Source organism: Drosophila persimilis, unplaced genomic scaffold (genome assembly GCF_003286085.1).
Source record: "Drosophila persimilis strain 14011-0111.01,24,50 unplaced genomic scaffold, DperRS2 tig00000824-arrow-arrow-pilon, whole genome shotgun sequence".
Taxonomy (NCBI): domain Eukaryota; kingdom Metazoa; phylum Arthropoda; class Insecta; order Diptera; family Drosophilidae; genus Drosophila; species Drosophila persimilis.
The window spans coordinates 654,346-679,626 of NW_020825358.1; the positions used below are offsets into that span (position 1 = coordinate 654,346).

Genomic DNA, 25,281 nt, shown 5'->3' on the forward strand with positions numbered 1-25,281 from the left:
TTTTGTATAATTGTCTCTATATTTACAGCTAAGAAGCGCTTCACTGCAAGTCCAATCTATAACCAGTAAAGAGAGCAATTCCCATCTATAACTCCACCATCCATCATCTAGATAAACTCAAGACCCATACGATCTCATATGTTTCCCACTGGCTGCCAAGTCGGGAGCAAAGTTCTGATGACAGTTCCTCCTCGCCTTTGGCCAGAGTATCAAAGCTGTCCAACTATTCGCAGAAGCAGCAGCAGAGGAGCAGAAGATGAAACTTAGTTCCAAAACTTTGTACTAGAAATACGTGGCAAGAAAAGAATAAAAACTGAGACTAAAACTGTTGGAGAAAGAACTCTCGGAGCGGGAGGCGAGAGGGTTTTGGAAAAGAACTCAGTTCGTTGGTCAGCGGCAAATAAGAAAACTGTTATTTTTGTGTCAAATACTTTGGCCAACTGTCCAACGTCCAACTTTCGCTGACAGCAGCAGACCTTCAGCGCCCCCTCCAAGTACGATTGCCAGTCGCTCTCCTCCTACTGCTGCCGCTGCTGCTGCTGGTGTGGCATCCACCTCCTGTGTCCCAGTCCAATCTTAATGCACTCGCTGCAAATTAATATTGCAGTTTTTCTCAGCCTCCGCTTTTTGCCCCCCTTTCCATAGTTTGAAGATGGAAAACTTTTTGCCGGAGAGAAGCTTGTAATACAAAAATTAGTTTCTTCACTTATTGAAATGTCAATGGAATGTCAAGCGTCCTCCTCCTCATCCTAATCCTTATCCTCTTGCTCCTTCTCTTTGGCCAAATTGTAATTTCCACGTCTGGAGCATCTCTTGAGTTGAACCTTTTTCAACTTTTTTTTTTTTGTTTTTTGTCCGCTGGCAGCTTTTCCTTTTTCATCATGGTCTCATGGTTTTTTTTTTGGCCCCTGCTGTGCGTCAATTTGCTTGAAATGTTCTCGGTGCCAAATGATTTAGCGTTCCACTTGCCCCACACCTGAGGGAGGGGAGGAGCAGGAGTCACACGAAAAAAGTTTGCAGCTTTTGTTTTTTGCCAGCCCCCCCCCCGGCCACCAGGCCGTCCAGTTCTTGCCCCAGTCTCAATCGCAGCCTCAGAGTCTCAGCTGTTTGGCAGTGCGCTCATCAATTTGCCCTAATGATATCAGCGGAAAAAACAGGGCAAAAAAGGTGCGAAAATGAAAATTAAACAAAATTAAAAAAGGGAATTCCCCGTTGGCTTTTGAATGGAACGCCAACGGAACGGCGAACGGAACCGTCTATGATAAGAAAATAAAGCTAATGAGCAAAACAGGCGGAAAAAAAAAAGGAAAACGAAAAGGGAGGAAAAGTGGAAGTGGAAGTGGCAGTGGAAGTGGTGGCCAAAGTGGCTTATGTGTTTGCACAGTTTTTCTTTCCTAATCTCCCCCTGTTTCCTGTTCTTAGCCCCTAATGAATGTCAGCTTTTCTTACTTTGTTTTTCCTTTACCATCTTTCTGTTTTTTTTTTTTTTTGGATCCCTTTTGGTGTCAGTTGGGGAAAAACCACAAAGTCGCATAAATTAATGTCTTGCCACGCATTTAAAATGTGTTCAATGGTTTTCCTCCCTTCCGTTTGCCCCATGTCTCCGCTGCTCTTCTGCTTGTGGGGCGGTAATTAATCAATTTGATTGATCATTCGAATGGCCCCCCAAGCGGACGCCATTCTCTTGAAACAACATCCTCTTGAATGTCAATATTGTAAATATTTAAAGTACTTAAATTATGCAAGCTCATTAAGGCAATTGAGTTTGAATTCGAAATGCAAAAGTTGTAATCGATAGGTGGTGCGGTGCCCCTTAGGAGGAGAGGACAGGAGGAAAGGGGAGGGGAGCGGAGCGGAGCGCAGCCCAGCGTAAAAAAGTTTTCCATTCAACTGGGGGGGCAAAAAAAAAACGGGGCAAAAAAGGAGAAAACTTTTGCCTGCCAAAGTGTCAGAAAAAGTTAGCATTGTGGAATGCACACACACAATGAGTGGAGTGGATGACAGTTTAGTCAAATTATATTATCAGCAGAAATTGTTTGGCCAGAAACTATGTGCATGCCAGTATTTTTTGGCGTTCAATTTTTCCGCCACAGATTTTTGCATATTTTCGTGCGACTAACGAGCGTCCATGGGGTGGTGTCCATGTCAATGATGACCTGCCTGCCCAATTTGTATCAAAAATGCACACAATTAAAAGAGGAAACACACACACACACACACTGTAGCCGTCTGCCCACAGCCCGTACAAGACTCTCCCATTACAGGGGGGCGCTGGAGTGATGGCGCGCAAGGAGCTTAACAGCCGCCTCTTGGCTCATTTCCACATTTCCACATCCTGTGAACAGCGCAAAGCTTTTAAATCCCCTGGCTGTACGTTTTTCAACAACGCAACTCTTGTGGCAAAGTGTTACTTAACAGAAGAGCTTTCACGAAGCTTTCAGCGGCATGTTAGTGCAGCAGGCAACCAGGCGGCAGCCAGGCATCAGCAGGGCGATTTACATTATTTAAACACTGTCCAGCGCTCTTAGCACTCGTCTTGTTTGCTCACAGCGCACAGAAAATACGGTGAAGACTGGCTGGGGAGGGACCAAAGCTAATGACAAAAGCCTTTGGCTGGGAGCTTGGGGCTAGCGCTCTGCCAGCTCTCTACCTCGTTTTCCTAGATATTTACGTTAGCAAATGCATCTATCATCATTATAATCATTATTATTTATCAATGGCTGTGTGGCTGGTGGCATGGTTTTCCTCTTTTGGGGGCAGGCAGGCAGCCATAGAAGCGACGCTGCTTCTGCTTCTGCTGCTGCTGCTGCTGCTGGCGGCACCACCAAACACATTTGTAATACAAAACTTGTATCTGTCTGTGTGGCTTATCAAAACACAACATCTACGCACACACAGACACTCAAACACAAACACAAGCAAAAAAAAACACGCGAGAGACACTTTCTCTGAGGCACACTTTCTTTGAGGGGCACACAAACACACACACACACACACACACTCGTGGCAGGCAAAAGAAAACGTGGTTTCCTCTTAATCGCACTTTCCACTATTTTTTGTGTGTTTTTCTCTGGTTTTCCCTTAGATTTTCTATAATTGAAAGATTTGTTCGCATGTCACGCATACGCCATGTTGTTGTCGTCGCTTCATTGCTTGTGGCATTCGACAACACAAAATTACGCATACGCACTGTGTGCGTAGAGATTTTGCACTCGGCCGTGGAGATGGGAAGTGGGGGTGAAGCGGGTCTTATTGGGGGGATTAACAAAGCGTTTAATCGCAGCTTGACACACACACACACGCACACACAAGGCGGGGGAGGGTTTCCCGTTTGTTTTTGGGCCATTTTTATGGACATTTACTTGCTTAACGTGCCTCTGGCTCTCCTCGTTGTTGTTTTTTCTTTTATGGTTATTATTATGGCTGTTGCTGTTGCTGTTTCTGTTGTTGCTACAAATTTGTTGTTTCTGCTGCTGCTTCTGCTGCTAAGGATGCTGTTGAGGCTTTTGCTGCTGTCTTTCACGTTCTACAAAATTGCAATAAAGCGAATTTTTTCACACGTTGCATACTTTTAAGCGTCGCACACACACACACACACACACACACTCACACACACCGCTTACAAACATACATAGGGTTACACAGATTAGAGAGAGAGAGAAAATTGCAGTTACTGCCGCTACCGCTGCTGCTGCTGCCGCCGCTCTGTGGGTAGCTAGCTTCTGACTGTTCCTCGCTGGCTGGCTGGATGGCTGGCTGGTTTGCTGGCTGGTTGCCTGGCTGACTGAATTTTAAAACAATTTTTTATACAGAATTTTTCATTGTGGCCTCCTTTGCGGCGGGGGGTGGGCGGCAGTCGGCAGGATGCGGTTGCGGGTGCGGATTCTCGTTCGGAAACTTCTTGCTGCTGCAGTTCTCTGTTCCTCTTCTTTATATTATTTTTTGTGCAGGAGGTAGCAAGTTTTCCCACTGAACGAAACTTTATTTATTGCAATATTTTCGTAAGTTGCAAATCTGGCACGCACACACACAAACACACACATACGCACACGCTACGCACACACACACACAAACGTCAATCGACGAGGCACATGGAATTTCGAGTTGATTATAAAACGACAGAGCAAAAGTTGGCGCAACACTAGCAACACAGAGACAGCAGCGCAGCAATGACACACAGCAACCAAGCGGTGGCAAGCGGAGCGGAGCGCAGACGAAGCCGAAGCTGAATCCACAAGCACAGAAACAGAAGCAGAAGCAGTGACAACAGCAGTCGCAGCAGAGGCACGAAACAGAAGCAGCAGCGAGCAGCAGCAGGCAGCAGTACCAGCAGCCGAGTCCGAAGCTTTCGCAGCTGGAAGCCAGCCTGGAAATGCATTGCCGAAGCTGATGCGGAGAGGCTGCGAAGCTTAAAGCGCATGCGCCGCCGCAAGAGAGCTGTAAAAGTCGACTGGGATGGGAGAGAGTTTTCACGCGTTACAGAGAGAGAAATGGAGAGAGAGAGTGTAAGAGTGTAAGAGTGTGAGAGTGCGAGAGTGCGAGGCTCTCTGGTTTATGTGTCAGTGTAACAATGGAACGAAGTCCATTACAATTAACAAATGAGCGAGCGAGCGACACTCCATCTCTCTTTCTCTCTCTGTCCATTTCCTAGACTCCTGTCAGAGAAGAGTCGCATTCGGACTCCCAGAGACACGAAGAAGGATGTGTAGGCTGCGGCTCATTAGTGTCAAGGCGATATATAAATTTGGCATTAACAAGACAAGATTTCTCAAGTATGCAATTAATATGCATATGCATATGCATGTGCCACTCTCGCCACTTGCCACGCCCCACCTTTTGCATGCAACGCTTAGCGGCCATCATCATCATTATCATCTTGATTCTAAGGGACTCTTCATCGTCGAATGAACCTCTGGCTTAGGATGGCTTTTGTGTTACAAAAAGAGAAAGTTTTTCTTTTCCGCCCATCATCCTGTTGTTTGCTTAGGAGTGTACGAGAATGCCGCCTCTGCTGCCTACTGGATACTGTATACTGGATACTGGATGCTGGATGCTGGATACTGGAGTGGGGTGGGCTATGGACTGTGAGTTGTACTCTGTGTGGCAGTTTGTTTTTAATCAACGTGCAACTGGGTCAGCTTTGGGGCTGCAACTAAAAATATCATTTATGTTGCAGACAAATGCGCCAGTTGACTTTCCCTTCTTACGTTTTTTCGGCTTTGGATATATTTATACACTCGTACTCGTATAGGTATAGGGATATATATATATGTAAGAATATATATATATCTTTACATTCAGAACTAACAGGGGCTCTTCTGTTAACAGTTCCAGGTAGAGGAGTTGCTTCTGCTGTTAGTCATGTTATGGCTCTGATGCTGTTGACCCAATTCCTTTGCCGCCTCGCTCTCTTTCTCTCTCTCTATAAATAGCAAAGATTGAAGGGTGGAGCCTCCCCCCATAGCCAGCATTGCGGCTTATGATGAATGTTCAGCATTTTGCAAGAGAAATTGCATTTTCAAAGTAAGGTAAATTACATTCAATAGGCATACAGTAGCAGCCCTCGGTTGCATTTCATTTCTGCGTCTCACACTCAAAAAAAAAAAGAGTATCCTCCTTGTAGCATCTTATAGAGAACAGTCACTCACCTCTGATGATGTTAAATAGCACATCCTCGAATCGGTGCTCTCAATCGAGGCCTGTTGTACAATTCCATAGCGTGACTCGCGATCGCTCAAATACTCCGATCGCAGACTATCCTGACGTATAAACTCGGCCCTATAACGCACAAGTTCCCATTATAAATATTGATTTAACGTAAAGGAGATCTAGTAGAACACCCACCGTTGCTCTAGGGAATCGGCACGTGCACTCTTGTAGCCCGAATCGTTTAGACTGCTGTCCTGACGCAGCGATGGCAACGAGTCCCAGGGCGAACGCTTGTGTCCCCCAGTGCCTGGCATCTGCTGGGACATCATGCCATGGCCCGAACCAGACCCGATTGTGGAGCTGCCCGAACGCCAGCCATCCGAGTGGCGGAACCATTGGGCACGAGCCGATTCGCCAATGCAAGAGGCGCACCGCGAATTGGAGAAACTAAAGAACAAAGGAGAGTTAGAGAAGGTTCCGATTATATATAAATGTTACAGCATACCTGGCATTATGATCCGATAGATAGCCACGATCGCGTTCGCGCTCTCTCTCGCGTATCAATTCATTTCGGTCGCTGTAGTAACCATCACGATCGCGATCACGCTCCTTGTCGCGTATCGAAGACAAGGGTCGGTGTGGCGGCAATGGCAAGGTCGAAGATTTGGCATTGGCTGTAGATCGAAAGATATAGCAAACGATTAAACGGATTAATTGGATTCAAAGACCAAACTCGCAGAGACAAATCCTAATTGAAGGGCATTCAAAAATCTTAAGCTTTTTGGAACAGTTCGAGGAATGATAATAAGCTGTAGATATAGAGATCTCATCGTGCAAGAGTTGGAATGGAACTACTTACGCCTACGTAGTGGATATGGGCTGCGCTGGTTCGATCCGGGTAGGCTTTCAGCGAATTCTGATGATGGTTGTTTGGTTGTTTGATTGGTTTTTGATTGTTGTGGATGTTTGTGAGTAGAGGAGGCAATGAATGAGAGCATTTTTGTTTGTGTTATGGCAAGGGATAGCATTAGGTTTAGACATAGGTTTGAAAAGATTAAATTAACATGAATAAATTGATTATCAATAATAGAAAATGGAAAATAGCATGTAGAAACGATTCGCATGGCAAAAAAAAAAAAAATATGGTTCTATATTCGAAATTCTATAATTCTCTAAGGGAGATTCCCACACTAACACACGCACACACACACCATCAACCACCTTTGGTAAAGCCCTCCCTTCTAAAACATTCTACAACTAATTCTCTTTCCCCTTTTGTAATCAGATTATCCGTACAAACCCTTCTCCATCGAAAACACCTGACTTGATTAGGCCACTGACATGGGTTCTTCGAATTGGGAATTGTCGGCAAACAAACAGACAGATGGATTGACTGACTGACAGACAGACAGACAGACAGGCGGACGGGCAGACAGAAAATTTCGATTCAAAAGCTAATTAAGAGAGGAAATTCAATTAGAAAAACAAAACACAAACAGAATCGAACGTCAGCTACAGACAACAACAAGAACGAACAGAGGTAATGGTAATGTAAACCAAAACGAAGAAGAACGATGGAGCACACTACTACGAAACCCTACTCACCAAGATTCTCCATGCTCTGGGAAAGCAGAGCCTCAAAGGTGTGCAGGCTATAGGACTCGGCGTCCATGCCCTTGGCCAGAGTATTCCTCAGATGCATCTCGTACTCCAGGAGCAGTCGCGAGGTGGGACTGCCCGGTGTGGGCGTCACATTGGGCGCCTGCTGATGATGATGCTGATGCCGTGAGGCACGCTGATGGGCAATCGCCTGCTGCAGCTGTTGATGATGCGCCTGCTGCTGCTGTTGCTGCTGCTGCTGTTGTTGCTGTTGTCCCGAGGACTGCTGCTGACCGTAAGACTGATCCTGATCGGAATTGCCATTACTGGAACTAGGAGTCGTGGCATAGCACTGATTATCGAACATCACGTTATCCGAGGGCGGCGAGCCCTCGATGCAGCTGCGCTCTCGCTCCAGCTCCAAATAGAGATTACGCGGCGGATAGCCGCGTCCAATTTCATGCGAAGATCTGTTGTGTACAAACAATGTGTTTCAGTTAGCATTCGAAGAGAGCATTTTCGGAGAACGGACACCCACCTTGAGCCGGAGAAGCGCGACGACTGACTGCTGGCCCGACCCATCGTGTTGTTGTTCATGACGTGATGACCACCGCCAACGCCCCCGCCCATTCCCATGCCCATGCCCATGCCCATGCTCATGCCGTGCTGGTGCATGTGCTGCGGTCCCAATGTCTGGGCCGCATTGGCATTATAGTAGTTGTAGCGGCGTCGGCCCATCTCGGGCGAGGTGACGGGCGACTCGGTGCTGGGCATCGGCTTCAGCATGCGCTTCAATGTGCTGGTGTCCACGTTCATGTCCTCGGTGCTCTTGGTCTTGCGACGTGTATTGTTGTTGATTACATTGTGCTGGTGCATGTCGTGCGAGTGTGCGTCGCGTGTCTGCAACTAGAGAAACAGGGGGAGAGAGGAGACCAATGAGTGGGTGAATAATGGCCAGATTTTGCGACAGAACATACCATATCATCGCCAAAGTCCTTGCTGCGTGTGCCCGTCGACTTGGAGGACGAGGTGCATGTGCCCACATTCTGATGGAGGCCGCCGCCCGCTTGGGTGCCCTCGCTCTTGGACATATCCATGTCCATCTGGCAGGCGGCCGTATCGTCGCTGCCCACCTGAGAGCCCACATGATTCTGGGTGCACATATCCGCATTGCCACCCGCATTGCCCACCCCGGTGACAATTACGCCCGGGGTATTGGTGTTGACCCCAGCATTGGCCACATCCAGTCGTTCCTGCTGTCCTTTCATCTGACGCTGCAAAGTGTCTGTGTGAAGGGAGAGAGGAAATCGTGGATATTAGAAAGAATTCTTTGGCATTCTTTGGCTTTGGTTGGCTTACCGCCTTGGCTTACTCCCGGCCCACCGCTGGCCACATTGTCGTACAGCGAGGTGCTGCTTACAGCACTGACCACCTTGCCGCTGCCACCCACCTGCTGCTGCTGCTGGCCATCGACATCGGTGATGCGGTGCGAGCCAACGTTGCGCGGCAATGTGGATGAACCTGCAATGAGGATGGCGGATGAGTTTTGATGGGTGTGGGGATGCGTGGTGGGAGGACAGGACTTGTCGCCTAATTGCTAAAGCTCTGAGTGTTCATTCATTCATTGATCTTCAGATCTTACAGGTTTTGTTTGCAGGGAAATCAAAAGAACAAACAGAGGAAATGAAACGTAAACTTTCGGGGGCCGGAAGAGAGAGAGAGAGCTGTTCATCATCGTGGTACACAGATGGTGCAGATGATGGATGTATTTGCTCTCTGGTGGACCTATCCCGGTATTTTTTGGAGGGCGGGGGATTTTATAGTTTGTTTTTTTGTTTGTTTGTTGGTTGTGTTTGTTGTTTTGCTCTCACCTCTAACACGTGGATCGGTTCTCAGGCGCGCATACTGTTCGGCGGACATGCAGGTGCATTGGGGCTCCTGGCGGACGCGCGACGGCGACGCCGGTGTGCTGAGAGGCTTTCGCTTGGCCTTCACCTTGCCCTTGCCCGGCGGATCCAATTTCAGCGAGTACGACGACGAGGCCTTTCGTGAAAATTTGAAAGAAGGCGACTGTAAAACGTCGCACTATCATTAGGTTAGTTGATTGGGGATTACAAGGTTCTGTGTGTGCGGTTTTCTCTCTTCTCTTCGCTATCTCTCACTCTTTTTCTGTCTCTAATACCTCTCACTTTCTCTTCCTCAGATCTTTGTGGAGATCTTTGTGGGCACAAGCTGGCGCCTGGCGAAACTTTCACTTTCTTGAGGTGTGTTTCTGTGTTTGTGTTCTTTTAGAAAACATATCTTACGAGATCTACTTGAAGAAGAATTATTTTTGGGGTGCAGAAAGAAGGTTTCGAAGCTTGAGCTTTGGGTGCTTAAAGCCTTGATCTACGGTTTAGGCATACAATATATATCTAGATAGTGAAAGCAGTTTTAGTAGTAATAGTAATAGTTTTAGTAGTAGTAGTTGTAGTAGTACGAGTAGTAGAGTGTAGGACACTAACGAGCATTATATATGTACATATATTATATACTATAGATAGTTTATATAGTTCTGAAATTTGCTCCTAGAAGCTGTTGTTCTTCTCTTCTCCTCCTCTCGATGTTCAGCGCTCAGCGCCGCCTTAGTAACTGATTCGATAACTTTTGATCTAAACATTGACTTAGCCTAACATTGTTAACATTTGCTTTTGATTATTGGATACTCTTCAGAACTTCAAAATTGAACTTTGCTTTTTAGATTTCGTAATTTCTGTATTAACTTTAACATTTTATTGTAAGCCATGTGCGTGGTGTTGCTTGAATATTCGTATTCGTATTCGTATTCGATTCGTTTTTGTTTCGTTTTTGTTGGGTTTCAGAAACCTCCATGGAAGCGGTGCGCCTTCAAGGCGATAAATGATGCTCCAAGAATATACTATATATGTATATATCTAAATATATAACTCTGATTCTGTTACTGTTACTGTTACTGTTTCTGTTTCTGTTTCTATGTTTCTATGTTTGCTGCTGCTTCTAGTATTTCTGATACTCATTCAAATCCTCACTGGAGTAAGATGGTTTTTGATTTTTGAAAATTGCATCGATTCGTAGTAAACCGCCCACTTGCATGGGATCTTCGGATCGGGAGGAGCGGAGGATGCGGATTGGCTGGACACGGGAGGACGACTCGGGATGGGGTTTCGGTTCGGATTAGGGCTCGTCGGAAACGGATTGTAGGGGATAGGTAACGGTATTGTAGTAGAGGATACGTGCGATTGTTTTAAAGCGTTTTGCGTTTTTCTTTTGCATTTTCCATTCCATGTACAAATTCCACAAAATTATTTACATTTCAATCATTGATCATCAATCAATTTGTATGGGTTTCGTTTTCATTTACATTTTTTGTTTCGTTTTGTTTTTTTGCAGAAATTTTGGTTTTTTGGTTTATGGGCACACGTGAAATGCAAACGAATCGTGTTGAAAAATATATTTATACATACATAAATATATATTTAGAGATAGTTAAATAAAATTATTTGTTAGAGATAATAAAAGCATTTCGAAGGGGTGGGGCACGAGTAAAGAACGGATATATCATATCACATATATATATATAGATATATATATATATATATATAGAATATAGATTTATCAGAGACACAGTCGGTGGGGTGTACATTCGGGGGTTTATTATAGAGGGTATTGTTGTTGTTGTTGTTATTGTTATTGTTGTAGTTGTTGTTGAGTTTTGGTTGGAGTTTTTTGTTGTTGGTTGGAGGTGTTGCGTGTTTTATTTTTTATATATATTTGTTAACATTTTATCGATATTGATTTTCGGGACAGAAATATCCGTCGGTATTCATTTTTGGGTATATTTTTGTGGTTTTTTTTTTTGAAAATGTTTTCGAATTGGATGTTTCGTACGAAAATAAAATGCATCAAAAATGAAACATTTTTATTTGTATTTTGTTTTTTTTTTTTTTGGGTGGACATTATATATTTTTAGGGGGATATATTGTTTTGTTTTTGGCGTGTTTCGAGAATGATTTCGAAAAATGATTAGAAGAGAGAAAAAGAAATGAAAGAATATATAATATAAATACATTTAACAAATTTTAGTGTGTGTGTGTGTGTGTGTGTGTATGGCCGTGTGTGAGTGTGGTGTGTGTGTGTGTGTTTTGTGTCTGTCTGCGTTACATGTTCTCCGGATCGGATCGTTTCCGTTGTTGCATCTTCTTCATCGTATCTTGCACATGAATGAGGCACATACATATACACAAATGGTCCCAAAAAGTCTAACGACTTTTGGTCGGAATCCCCCCCACAAACATCGAAAAAAACAACAACAAACAAAAATCATTGAGAGTGAAAAACGAGAGTGGAATCTGGGGTTGGGGTGGGTAGAGTGGGTTGGTGGGTTGGTGGGTGGGTAGACACATAGAGCAATAAAAGTTTACAACAAATACAACACTCAATATGTGTGTGTTTGGGTGTGATTCTGTGGTGTGATCTTATAGGTACATGCCCGACAAAGGGGGTTTTCCTTGTGGATCTACTACGATAAACATATATCTTTAGCTGCGATCAAAAGACACATTGGGTGACAGAAAAAGAATTACGATATGTGTGTCTGTTTGTGTGCGTGTGTATGTGTGCGGTGGTGTGGGTGTGACACAGTGGAAAAGAAATAATATGAAGCGATACTAACGTATTTTTTTACAATGTAAGATACCTGCAACATATGATGCGCAAAGTAAGAAAAGAAAATGAAATCATTATTTAGACGCTAGTCCAGATAGTTTATGTTTGACTACTATTATATTATAGAATCTATTAATATTTATAGGCATATGTTGTATGTCGTGTATACATGTATGTGTATAGAGATGTTGCTCGAGGTTCGTGTATGAACAGGAGTATGAATAATGACAATGGCTATTCCACGAGTCAGAAATTAAGTTTCGAGTCAATAAGATATAAACTTTTTCCATCTTAGACATTTGTAAAGTCAGCATAAAGAAAAAGTCTATTTCCTCCAGTGTGGCTTAACAGTAAATCGTGAGTTTTCATGTAATGCATTTACTCAAAGAGAGTGATCTCTCCCAGTCAGTCTGCAAGTCAGGCTTGTAGTCATGGTGACGTCGTCACCACATCTACTCTCTTTCGGGGACCATCCGTTTGGCAGTATGTATGCAAACGTGCCGAACTTTGCACTCTCTGAGAGCCGGGAGAGTATGGATGGTCCTCAGCACAGCGGACGATGTCACCTTATCACTAATTTCATCTTGCTCATGTTTGTTCTATCCTCTCTCACAGCGTTGCTTAGGGAGTTTTAGTTTTTTCTTCGGGGAGAACGAATTCATTCAAAAAATGTGATATTTAAGCGCTAAAAGTTTGAAGTTTTAGTTTAGTTCAGCTTTACCTAACGGACAGTCGTAACGGACAGTATTACATATGATTTATTCCTAATTTGATGAACACGTTAATTTCCTTCTATTTATTTTCTCTCTCTCAATTTCTGACAATCAAAGTGAGTGCATTTCTCAGTCTATGTGTTGTGTGTGTGTGTGGGTTTGTGCGTGTTCTTGTATGCATGTGTGTGTGAGTGTATCTCTACAATTTCTACTTTACTTTTGGCCAAATTCTTCAACGATTTCAACTAGAAACTAAGTAATTTTCAATTGGGGAATACCAAAAAAAAGAAAACCATTAACAAAACTCAATAAAAAAGGTGTTCGAATATTTTCCTCGCGTTGAAATTTGTTCTAATTATCGGAGTACAAGGAAATAGTTATGGTTTGTTTTTTGTGCGTGTGTGTCACAGAGGGAGAGATGGACAGTGACTGCTGCTGAGCGAATGAAGAGCTTGATTGTGATTTATTCTTTAGATTTATCGAGTGTCGTGTGGCACTGTGGAACCTTGAGTTTGATTATGGGATAAATTTATGTAAGCACGATTATAGACAGACAGATGTATGTATATGCAAAGCAAACATCATTATCATTATCAGCATCATTATCAGCATCATCATCATCATCATCATCATATCATATCATCTTCAACGTAGTCAATATCTTGGGCCGGCTGCCATCGCCATTCTCTCTGCTGTACGAGTAGTACGAGTACTGTATGTGTGTTTCATTGTCTGTGTAAGTTCGTTGGGTGTTCTCGGTTCTTTAGTTCTTTGGATTGATGGGTGAGTGGCTCAGATGGGGGGAGGGGGGTTCGATGACAGTGGTGGTTGGTGGCTGGTGGTTGGGGAGATGCTTTGTTGTAGTTTTAGTTAGTACGAGTAGTAGAGTGCTTGAGCTGGCGGGGGCATGATTAGCCAGAGACGAAGGGTGGGTGTCCACGGGGGCCCTGCCCCAGGCCATTGTCTTAGTGTTGTATTTAGTGGGGTGGTGGCTGAGGTTTTTCGGTATATTTCGGTATCGGTATCAGTTGAGGTTTTGATTTTTTTAATTCAATTTTTCTTATTTTTTTTCTCTTTTTTTGTATTTTTTTTTGTTTTCTTTTTTTTTGCGCTTTTGTTGTCGTTGCTATGCAAAATGGTTTTGCTCGCTTTTTTGTTGTTTGTTTGTTGGCAGACTGTAAGAGAATACTTACACAGCACTCTCGGAACTGTTTGGCATCGATGGGCGATGTAAAGTTCAAGCCCCAAGTGTCATTTGTCATGGGATCCTTCCAGTAAACGAAGCACTCTGATGCCTGGCCAATGCGTGTACCTGTGTTTGTAGGGAGGAGCAAGCGGGAATTAGATGCTCATTCGGAGAGGGGAGGGTGGATGATGTGCACTCACCTGGCTGCACAAGTCTCACATCGAGTATCTTGTCCACCTGACTGTTGTACGCGGTGATGTGAAAGATGCACTCGGGCGAGTCCTGAATGCAGGTGATGTTCACAGGAACCAAATCTTCTGACACTTGTTGCCACTTAACGGTGCCGGCTCCGCTGGCTGATACATGGAAGACCTCTGCCCACAACCTGAACGAACTATTGTTGGTTAGAAATACAATTATCAAAGATTGATCAAGATTGATTGTAGAATTAATCCAATTTTAATTGTTTGGTAAGAGGAAAGTTTTTCAAAACAAAGAATCGCATTTGTAGTTGTTTGTTGTTTTAGTTATAGTTGTTGTAGTTATAGTTGTTTTTGCAGTTGTTGTTGTTGTAGTTGTTGTCGTTGGAGGGAAGGAAGAGTTGAAGCAGGAGAACATTTGTTGTTGAGTTTTCGAAGTGGGTTTTTGTTTTTGGCCGCATTTTGTGTGTGTTTTGTTGTTGGATTATTGGATTAAGGTCGTAAGTTAGTTTGTTAGTAATTGTTTTTTTTTTTGTTTTGTTTTGTTTTTTTTTTTTTGAGAAAGAAAGAAAAACCAGAAGAGAAACACAATTAGTTGGATTGGAAAAAAGTTGATCGAAAGAGCGGATTCAATTGTGGTTCTAGCTAATTGTTCAGTTTGTTGTTTGGTGTTTTGTTGTTTGATAGGCCGACATTCGGCAGTCAGAGAACTTAAACAGAGTCAAAGGAGAGTGGAGGGTACTCAGAGAGGAGGGGAGAGAGCCTCTATTAGAACGCACCTCAGTAGATGACCGTCGCGTCGTCGGGAACTCTGCCAGGGTGAATCCTCATAGCGATAGGCCTTGCGCATAAGCGGGGCACAGGAGCAGCTCAATTTGTTGCCCATGGCGCAGTTGGCGCAGCTACCCGCAGATCCTACACAACAATATAGAAGATTATATTTGTTAAGAGATAGAATAATGGCTATTTAAGAGTACTTACCTTTACCAGAGGCACCCCGATGTCACCACATTCCGCTCACGTCCGCCTGCGAGAGCGCCTGTCCGCGATTTAACGACTGCGATCGCTGATTGTGCCGATGGCCGTGGTAGCGACTTCCTCGCTGGAAAGATTAAACACATGAAATATGAGTAAATCTATCAAATATCTGTTATGTTTCTTCGGCTGTAATATTCGAAAAAACAGGTCTTTAAAGCAACCCACACGCCAACGCTTATTATTATCATCATCCACACATAACCGAGCGACCGCAGAGGCCGAGAGGTGCGAACGCCGCCGGTGCAGTCCACTCCCCCATCACTCCACTCGGCGGCCGCTGCAGAGCTAAAAAGCTGTTGTGTAGGTGTCAAAAACAAAAGAAAATCCACAACGCAAACGGAACGATGTAAAGCGGAAAATGTGCTTTGAAGTTTTTGCTTTTGATTTCGTTCTCTAAAGTGCACATTGCAGATGCAAAATCTCTTTTTATGGGGGGATATAATTTCCACAGATATTCACTCTGTCTGCCCCATATGTCTGCCACATGGGGGAGATGGCTATAGCTGTGATTATAAATACATATATAGCCGTATAAATGTATATATCTATTTATGTTTACATCATTGAAACGGTCGCGGAGACAGAGACACCTGTTTTATCGAATGGATGTTGGCCATTCAGTTGCCGGCTTCGCTTCCTATGTGGATTGGCTTACTCGGATTGCGGTTCACAGATTGCGGCTAAAAGAGATCTTGAAAACGCCAAAACAACATCACAAATGCACGCCACAGACTCAACTAAAAGACGCCGAAGAAAAATCAAAATCAAATCGTTTTCCATTCACACTCTCGCGGCGGCCCCAGTCGGCGGCTCTCGGGGCTCTCTCTTTTGGCGTCTCGTGAGTGCCTCCAACGCCCACACAGCCCGCATTCTGCTCAAGAGATCTCTCAGATCTCACAGATCTCTGCTGGGAGATATGTTCGGGGGCCCACAGAGTGATCATCAAGTGGACCACTAGACAACGTCGACGACGACGACGACGACGACGACGACAATGAGAATGGGCATGGGCATGGGAATGAGAATAGGGAAAATGGTACCACATCTCTCTCTCTGTGCTTTCCCTCTCAGCGTGCCACTGGATGCACGTGTTGTTGTCAGAATGTATTTTTAAAATCAATCAAAAGGCGAAAACAAGAGCGAAGCTCTCAGCTCTCGCAGCACTCTCATGGGGAAATGCAATTGGGATTGAAGGTGACACACATTTCGGGGCGATGAGCGACACATCGAATTGGTTCATCAAACTGTTCACAATATTTGGCAAGTGATGGATATTTTTATAGGGGGGAGAGAGGGACATTCTCGTTAATTTAAGAATGGATAGTGAATGGGTAGTAAAATTCTTTGAAGAATAATTTTTAGGGAATAAGATGAAGAAAGGAGTAATTGAAAGGAGCAAATACTTGAACATTTGTGTATATTTCCATAGGTTATGCTGAACTCTTAGAAAACTAACAATATATGAACACTTCCAACATTTCTATGAAGCTATAATATGTTATGTATCTATACTTCTCGAGGTTCTAAAGATGCTAGTTTTTGACAAAAGCGTAAGGATGGATATAATTTGCGCATATTTTGGAGGTAAGGAAAAGCTGGAAGCAGAAGGCACTTTTAAAATGAAGAAAATAAGATTTTCAGCACACTTTCGAGAACCTCACAGCCGCCCTTGTACACATCATCATCTCGTATAACCCACTGGATTTTGACTGAAACTGTCTTTGATTTTTAAGGGGTTTTTTGAATGGACAAGTAATTGCTATTTATTCGTCTGGAAACATATACACACCTCCACATGACCCCAGCCATCGGCGTTTAGTTTGGCGGCTGCCTCGACACTTTCCTTGGCGCCCATTGCTTTGTTTTAGTTTTGCTTTTTTTAGTTCACGTTTGGTTGGTTTTTATGTTTTTTGTATGGAAATTGTTTCGCTTTTCGTTAAGTTTCGTTTGTTGGGGGGCTTTCTTTATGGTTAAGTGCTTTCTCGATGCAGAGAAAGACCGGGGGGAGGGAGGAGGGTGGGGGGCGACTCGAGGGTCGGGCAGATGTCAGATGTTATTTATTTTGAGGCCCAGCAGGGAGCCAGGGAGCGTTTGCGTTTTGGGGTCCTGGCTCTGGTACTGGATTCTGGCCAAGAGACTCCGCTCAATGTATAAATATTGAGCGGATTGACGTTGACGTCGTTCCTGCCGTCACACTCTCTCGCACAGACTCTCTCTTTTGCTCTCTCTCTCTCTCTATCACTTTGTCTCTCTGTGTTGATTGAACGGGAGAGAGAAAGGGATGCTGGTGGCTGGATGCCGTTGAAGGCGGCTTTCAATCGACTTTCGTCAAGTTGAACACGCTAACGTTGAAAGCAGTTAAATAATAGAACAGGAGCACCGCATCCAGCACCTTCCCCTGCGCCTTCTGCATGCGTGTGTTTGCTTCCAGAGTCCGCTTCTCTGGCTCCTTCAGCCTGGTATGTGGTTCCTCCTATATGACGCGTGTGGTCCTGCCTTCCGTGCGTCTCGTCTCGTCCCTCTGTGTGTGGCGTGTATTATTTATGCAGCAGAATGTTCTTGCTGCCGATGATGCTGCTGCTTCTGTTCCTTCTCTAGAGAGTTTTAGCTTTTTGTTTGCTTTTTATGGTTCGGCTTTTTTTCCTTTATTTTTTTTTGTTTTGTGAATTTTTCACTTTTTTTTGTGCTTTTAAACGGTGCGTATGGTTAATGTAGATTTCGCTTTAGTTTTTGGTAATTCTTTTGAGTGTTCTTTCAAGGGTTGTGCCTGCATGGGATCTGGAGGTTATAGTTAGGGTTTTGTTGTTTTATCCATCAGAGCTTTTCGATTTGGCAACGCCTTTCGGGGAGCACGACCACAAAAAAAAATGGTTACGTTTTTCGGTAATTTTGAGTTATTTCCGAATCAAAATTCAGCTTTAATTAAAGATCACTATTCGCGGTTTAGTTCGAAATACATTTTGGTTTGATTTTTGTTATTTTATGCAAGAATTTAAGCTTTTTTCTTTTATTTTTTTCTTTAGTTTTGGCCACAACGACAGGGAGCAGGTTCGGTTCAGATGATGGCTCTGTGTATTTTTGTGCTCTGCCAAAATACCTACAAAACTTGACGAAACTCGAATGTTTTCACTTGACGAAACAGGAGGCTGGCAGAGCACAGCAGCAGCAAAACATAAGGGAGAGGAGCAGAGCTGAGAAATGGGAGAGCAAAGTAGAGCAGAGATGAGCGTCGAATTACAGCGACAGCCGAAAATTGCTCCCTCTCTTCCCCCTTTCACTCTCTCTTCCCCGCTCTGCTGCTGCTGCTGCTACTGCTGCTGCTTATCCCGTTGTTGTTGCTGTACAACATATATTTTAATTTCGATTTCTTTCTTGCTTATCCTTTACTTAGTATTCCTCTTCCTCTTTGCGCTTCTCTTCTTCTCATCGCTAGGTATATGTGTGTACATGTCTGTGTGTCTGTGTGTGTGTGTGTGTGTGGTCTTAGCTTAGAGGTATGTGTAGTTTCCCCATCCCATCCCGTACCGTCCCGTCCCCTCACCAATCCTCATCCTCCATGTCTTTCGGTCTTTGCCGTCTGTCTGTTCCGTCTTTTCTGTCCCTATGCGACTGTGTGTGTGTGTGTGTGTGCCTCTAAAAAAGTTGCATAAATCACCACACCTTAATTTACTTAAATGCCATTTCTTGCACTCCCCCACACCCCTCGTCGTTGTGACTTTAATTATGTTTGTTTTCATGCATTTCGGTTAAACTTTTATTTCATTCGGAAAATGCCTCGTGGGCGTTTTTTCCACCACAGTCCACAGTCCAAATGTGTGTGCTACACTTTTTTTTGGTTTGGTTTCTTGTTTTCTATTCCATGTTCACTTCCTTACAATTTCGTTATTATTTGAAATTTGATTTTAGGTTAGAATTTAAGTTTGTTTTGTGCGTTGCGTTTGGATTCTCCGTTTTTTTTCTATGAGGGGGGTTTCGTTTTTAAAGCCTAAATAGTATTTTTCAAGCAGAGGCGCAGTGGAGAAAAAACGACCAGCGCCAGCCACAACCGTCGACTTCGAAATTCGTTTTGACTTTGCCAGGAGCAGCAGCAGCAGAACAGAAAGGAGCAGAGCAGAGCAGTGGCAGAGCAGCAAAGATGCTGTGACGTTAACAGCGACGCCAGCTGCGCTGCCTTGCTGCAACTGTTGGAATGTGTGCCACACATTTTTTCGGGGTGGCTTTGCTTTTGTTGTTGCTGCTCCTGCGGCGCTGCCCCTTCTCTGCTTTGCTTCGTGTTAGAACGCATTTTGTTACATTATTTTACATGCCGCTGCCGCTGCCACTGCCACTGCCGCTGCTGGATGCTGTGAAAGTTTTAGCCATTTTGCCTCGCTTTTAATGTCTCCCCAATGCATATGCATGTGTGGCATCTGAGCTTGTGTGTGTGTGTGTGTGTGTGTGTGTACTCGCCGTTCTCTCTTCGTGTGTGGTTGTGTGTGGGAGTGTGTGTTAATGTAATATTAATGTTATAATTTGCTAGGCGGAAACGACAATGTACGTGCCAGGCTTTAGGCCCATCAATAATGCAGCAAATTTAAAGGGTGGAGGGGTGGTGGCAAAAGGCGATGGGGCAAGAGGTGGTTAGAGGGTGGAGTAGAGTAGTAAGTGCGTGGTGCATGCCAATTTCCAATTAGACACAAAAAATTACAACACCAATAAGAACATCTGACTGGGGGGGTGGGTGGACCCCATCCACACTAACCCCCCTCTATGCAGGCCTTGCCCAACACTGGTTGGATGGCAGGTCGCAGCACGTTCAACATGCCACAAAGTAAAAGTGAAAAGCAACATCAAAATTAATAAGTAGAAAGGATGCTGAGTGGCGCTGCTGCGGGCTGCTGCCTCAGCGCCAGCGCTGGCCGAACAAAGTAGCAAGTGGGAGGAAGAGCGAGAGAGAGCGTAAGGATGATGAGAGAGCATCGCCTGTGCGTCGGCGCTGTTTCAATCACTCAACGAAAGCTTCGTCAAGTTGAGAAACAGCGGACCAGCTGCACAGCCTCCTCCAAGCATCCCCGACTCCATCGCACTCTACCCCACCTACCAATAACTGTTAATCCCGCTTGCATTAGAATATTATCAAATATTTAAACAATTTGCTAGCTAACGGTTCCATAGGGGAGGGGGCGTAGTGCAGGACCAGAATGGGAAGGGGATTGGTGGAGCAGGGTGTGCGGGCACCCACTTGCAGCGGCAGCCAGCCCACGCGCCGAAAACGCAGCCCACGCCAACGTCCCGTTATCTCTCACGAAAGACGTCATTACAAACTGCAGTTGGCAGCGACGCGACTGCAGTAGCAGCAGCATCAGCAGACCAAAAGGCGCGTCACGACATGCATTATAGGAACAACAAGAACAAGAAGAGTCATGCCATAGCATAACGGAACACGGAATAAGAAGAAGAGCGGTAGCAAAACGAAACATCTAAAAGTTAAACGGTAAATGGCCGAAAGATGCTCCCGCTGCTGCTACTGCTGTTGTTGTTGGGTTTTCCTGCAATAATTGGCAATCTCTCTATTCCAGTGTGTGTGTGTGCGTGTGTGGCCTTTTTTGTTGTTGCGTAAGGCTTTATAGGGCAACCGGAGGGTGTGGTTGATGCGCAGTTTTCCTGCTCCAAAATTGTAATTCACCTTCTGCTCCCCCGTCGGAGTGTTGGCAACCCTAACATCTGTTCGTTGGCCACCTGCAATCTCTTCTGCACCTTGCTTTTTTATGAATGAACGCACGAGGCCCCACAGCAAGAACAACACCAACACCAATAACACGCAGAAGAGGGGAACCCAAGCACCAAGGCTTGTTACATGCGCAAAACTATATGTTAATTGATCAACAATTACCTGTAAACAACAGCAGTTACACCAGTCACACATATTTTAACGAAATCAATGCTTAATCAACAAATAATTTACATTTTCCGTAAATCTGTGGAGCACAGCACGATTTCGCGCGGCGGCTTGAAAAATGTTCTAAAAAATACCACTAGAATGTACTGGAGGTTTTGGTATTTTTAAGTGTTGCAAGGCGTTGCAGAAGCTGCCACTTTACAACACTCACACTATGTCCACTATCGCAACTATCGTTACTATCTCAACAGTCAATCGGTGTCAATCGAAGTCAAGTATTTAAAATAAGCCAGTCAAGTAGAGAATAGATTAATTAATTGGATACAATTTTGTGGGCATGAATGAGAGATCTATCTAGCTAGTAATATTCCACAGAATATCAAAATCGAGGAATAAGTATAATAGAACTTGAATTCGTCAGTATATTTACGGTATATTTTTTAAATGATATGGTATATTTCTGAGGGTCGGACGATATATTTGATCGATCGTAGTCTGTGGTCACACTTACGGTATATTTTTAAAATAGTATGGTATATTTCTGGGGGTCGGACGATACATGTTATCGAACGTGGTCCGTGGTCACACTGATCGCGGTGCAACTTGTGGAATTCAGATGCCGAACGCCGCCAAAAAAATTTAAATAAACAATCCAATAAATACAAATTCCATTAATATGATTGAGACGGAGGCGGACGAGCACATGCTGCGAGGCATCAACAGCGCAGATGTGGGGCCCGAGGCGAAAGGTGAGTAAAGCAGTAGTTTTTATTTTTACAGACTTTCATGCCTTTTCTTTTGGGATGTTTTCCCGCGCAGAATACAATCTGCTGCGAGCGGACGAGGAGTACAGCAATGGAAATGTGGAGCACTCCATCTACTACCAGGTGAAGGCGCAGTTCCAATCCACGGACCTGAGATACATTACGGAGGCGGAGGAACTGGAGAATCAGCGGCCCAGCACCCAGGATCTGCTGCGTGAGGCCAGTGACAAGGAGAGAAAGGACTATAAAAGGTGGGGATCCACTAAAAGACACTTAATAAAAGCTTTTGGCTAATCCATTTGCTAAACAGCAACCGATTCTTGCAGAACATTATCAAAAATTTGCAGAAAAAGGAGAGCCTAAAACCTAAAACACTGCCTTCGATAGAGCCCATAGAGCATCTGGACTTCCTAGAAGATGTGGATGATCCAGTGGCTGGCCTGGCGCGCATCACCGACATCTGCAATAGCCTGCCCAGCGAATGGTGTGTCCTGCATCTCTGCAAGAGCTTCAATCCGGACACCACTTACTCGGTTTTCAACGAGATCTTTGCCTCCGATGGTTCCATCTACTTGTCCCTGCTACGACACTGCCGGAGCCCCGAACTGGGACCCATTTGTTTGCGATTCCACAACAGCGGCCTGGCGGAGGTCTTCAAGCAGTACAGCACCCTGGTGGACCGTTTCAGACGAGTGGTCACCGTGGATCCCCTGAATGTGAAGAGCAAGGAGGCCAAGCAGAAGTATTGGGAGGAGCTAAACGGCTTTGATGCTTTTCTACAGGTAAGTCTACAGGCAGGCAGAGAACGGATGCGGTAACATTTATATTTTACAGAAACTTCTCTCGGAATTTCGGGATATCATATTGCCCTATTCCTTTGTATTCCTGGGCAAACGCTACGACTGCAGCGCAGTTGCAAAGCAAACTAAAGCTGTCTTCGACCGCGTAGACGAGTTCTGCGTGAACCGTCAGTGGAGCAATCATCAGCGCGTGCTGTTCTCCCAGGCGTCGCTGCATGCCAACCGACTGACCTCCACGGACATGAAACTGATTGCCTACGAAATAACCAGCAACGAGAATGAAACCCACATAGTCTACGATATGCTCAGGGTATTCGCCAGCGAATGGCAGCCGCTGGAAGACCGCCAAGTGCAAGTGGCCAAGAGTTTTCCCACCATTCTGGTGGTCGATGAGGTTTGTCTGTGTCCCCATCTAATCTGGGTTGCAATTAATTGTTTTGTCTGTTCTGTCTGTCTGTTCCCGCAGCGACTGGATCATCTGCATTGGGAGCAGCTGGCAACGACCCAGGAGTTTTCCCGCGTCAAATCGTTGCACTGCCTGTGGCGGCTATATCAATACCACAAGAAGAGCATCCGCCATGGCTACTACACCAGCAGCATCAAGCGTGGCATGTGCGTAATAAATCCTGGAGCGGACTTACCCAACTCTGGGAGGAGACTGAGGACCTTCTTCGAATACTGGCTCTCCCACTGGAGGCATCTGTTCGAGACGGTGCCCACCGAGCAGGTGATGCTCCAACAGGCCTACCAGGCCGATTGTTTTGTGTGAGAATCAACAAAGTCCTGAGCCTTTGTGTCGCCCCCATTCTAATCCTCTCCCCATAGTTATGCTGGTCATGGCTCTGGCTTGCAGTACATCAATGGACGTGCCATTTGTCGTGCCCGTGTCCGCAGTGTGGTATTTCTTTTTGGCTGCGATTCCACACGGATGCTGGGCACGGGTCTGTACAGCGCCCTTTATGGAGCCCATGATTATTACCAAGGCGCCCTGTGTCCCACCGTTGTGGGCACCCTGATGCCCGCACTTGATGGCAATATGGACAACGTCTCTGTGACGGTGCTCAGCCTTTGGCTGAGTCCCGGAAATAGCCAAGTGATGCCCTGGACCCACATCCACAAAATGTCCTGGAGCAAAAAGGGGATTATCAAAGGTTTGACGAGACACTTCTCCACTTCCACTGATATGGATATTGATTGACAAACATATTATTTGGTTTCGCAGCTTGTGGCGATGGTGAGGGGCCGCCGCCCACCATGGCAGAGCAGCCCAACTACCATTTGGGAAGCTTGAGCTCCATTCTGTCGCTGGTGCAACAGGGCAAGGTCGAGCCGCATGTCTACAATTGCTGCATTTACGTGTGTAGGGGTCTGCCCGCCTGGAATCTGGCCGTGGAACCGATGCCCTTCTAAATCCCTTCTAGTTTCAATTCGTATGGCAATCAATTAGAAAATTATCAAAAAATGATGTACGAGTATGTAAAAGAATCGTTGCTCAAGCCACTACTTCAGACGGTGCTCATTAGATTGCATAAAACATTATTTATAACACACTCAGAGTAATAACTTTAAGAATAAACCAAGTACAAGTATATTTATATTTTTAGACGAAATTCTTACCTTTCCTGCGGTCGGGTCGATTCCCGGTAGATTTGTGTGATGTCTGAGGTCTGCTTTTAGCACTTGAAACTTGAAGTTGTTCTTTTGCTTTTAAGTTAAGTTTGTAACTTTGTTTAGACTTTGTACATTGTGTGTTTTAGTTTGTTGGAACTTTAGACCGTTTAGAGATGTAGTATTTGTTTTTAATTTTGTATTTTAAAAATTGATTTCCATGCCATAGAGACAGAGAGTGGGTGAATCTTATGCCTGTGCAGGAGTAAAGGATTATTCAAACAAATGTTAAGTGAAAGTGAGGGGTGCATAAAACAGAGAGATAGTTAAACGACGTGGAACATTGAGATTCGATAGAAAAAAAATATAGAATATGAGAAAAGATTTGCCCACACCCAAAGGGAAAAGGCTACTGAAACGCCCATCTATTTATTTACTCGCATTCGCACTCGCACTCGCACTCGTGTGCTCTCTTTGCGACTCATCTCTGCTCATCGCGTGGCATCGCACCTCGTCCTCGTCCTCGGTTGCCTCGTGTTGCCCTTTTGGCACAGAGCTTTCTTTCAGGCGAAAGAGTTTCGCCCTCAACCTCCAGCATCGAATCTACTTGACCTACTAACGCTTGTCGCATTATGACACACATTCGTTAATTAGGCCCAGGCCCAGGACCAGGCCCAGCCCCAGTTCTAGCCCATCCCTAAAAGGGACCCACCTCTCCTCCCCTCTACACCCCTCATCACCGCACAAATAGATATCCCTGCAAATCATTGCTCATCGAATATGCGGCGTATGCGTAATATTTTTGTGTGGCCCCGATTTGCATGCCACACAACATTCCATTCCAATCCCCCGCCCCCCAATGCCAGCTAGCCACACAGCGCAGGCATGCCGTGCCCCTATTTATGGGGCTACTACAACATCTATCGATGTGGAGTGGAGTGGAGTGGAGGTGAAGTGTGGAGTGTCCTTCATGTTAATGTCTCAATGCCGTGCCCATGCAACGTGTCCCGATTTGTGTGTGTGTGTGTGTGTGTGTGTCTGTGTATGTGTGTGTGTGTTAAATCAAATTAGCAGCGGGAGCCAAGGTGCATGCCACACCTCCCCACCTCCAGGTTAGAGAGAGAAAACGAGAACTTGTAACATGACAGGAGACAGCGTCAGAA

At 44.9% G+C, this 25,281-nt stretch overlaps 3 protein-coding genes across 8 annotated transcripts in view; 1 reads left to right on the forward strand and 2 right to left on the reverse strand.

Annotated features, from left to right (window-relative positions):
• The window catches only part of LOC6600320, an 89,975-nt gene extending 75,042 nt beyond the window's left edge, over positions 1-14,933 (reverse strand). For 4 of the 6 annotated variants that reach the window (XM_026993302.1, XM_026993301.1, XM_026993298.1 and 1 more), the window contains exons 1-12: positions 14,810-14,933; positions 14,031-14,224; positions 13,838-13,956; positions 11,939-11,962; positions 9,120-9,318; positions 8,608-8,769; positions 8,226-8,533; positions 7,787-8,154; positions 7,255-7,718; positions 6,155-6,323; positions 5,845-6,096; positions 5,649-5,778 (exon numbers count right to left, since the gene is read on the reverse strand). In XM_026993302.1, the coding sequence (XP_026849103.1) occupies positions 5,649-5,778; positions 5,845-6,096; positions 6,155-6,323; positions 7,255-7,718; positions 7,787-8,154; positions 8,226-8,533; positions 8,608-8,769; positions 9,120-9,318; positions 11,939-11,962; positions 13,838-13,956; positions 14,031-14,224; positions 14,810-14,916 (2,496 nt within the window). In that variant the 5' untranslated portion in view covers positions 14,917-14,933. The remainder of the gene's footprint in view (positions 1-5,648; positions 5,779-5,844; positions 6,097-6,154; positions 6,324-7,254; positions 7,719-7,786; positions 8,155-8,225; positions 8,534-8,607; positions 8,770-9,119; positions 9,319-11,938; positions 11,963-13,837; positions 13,957-14,030; positions 14,225-14,809) is intronic. The other 2 variants (XM_026993304.1, XM_026993303.1) reach the window with 1 other exon arrangement.
• Positions 14,934-15,017: 84 nt separating this feature from the next.
• LOC6600319 lies at positions 15,018-17,046 on the reverse strand. The gene is made up of 2 exons (XM_002025337.2): positions 16,858-17,046; positions 15,018-15,132 (listed from the first exon to the last, which is right to left on the reverse strand). Exons 1-2 carry the CDS (start codon positions 16,921-16,923, stop codon positions 15,034-15,036), a joined length of 165 nt encoding a protein of 54 aa, XP_002025373.1. The 5' UTR covers positions 16,924-17,046; the 3' UTR covers positions 15,018-15,033.
• A 4,507-nt stretch (positions 17,047-21,553) lies between these two features.
• On the forward strand, positions 21,554-24,091 carry LOC6600318 (separin). Its single transcript, XM_026993305.1, has 7 exons — positions 21,554-21,695; positions 21,766-21,961; positions 22,021-22,492; positions 22,545-22,904; positions 22,977-23,275; positions 23,336-23,661; positions 23,733-24,091. The coding sequence occupies exons 1-7, from the start codon at positions 21,623-21,625 to the stop codon at positions 23,918-23,920; spliced, it is 1,914 nt and encodes a 637-aa protein (XP_026849106.1). The 5' UTR covers positions 21,554-21,622; the 3' UTR covers positions 23,921-24,091.
• The last annotated feature ends 1,190 nt before the right edge of the window (positions 24,092-25,281 follow it).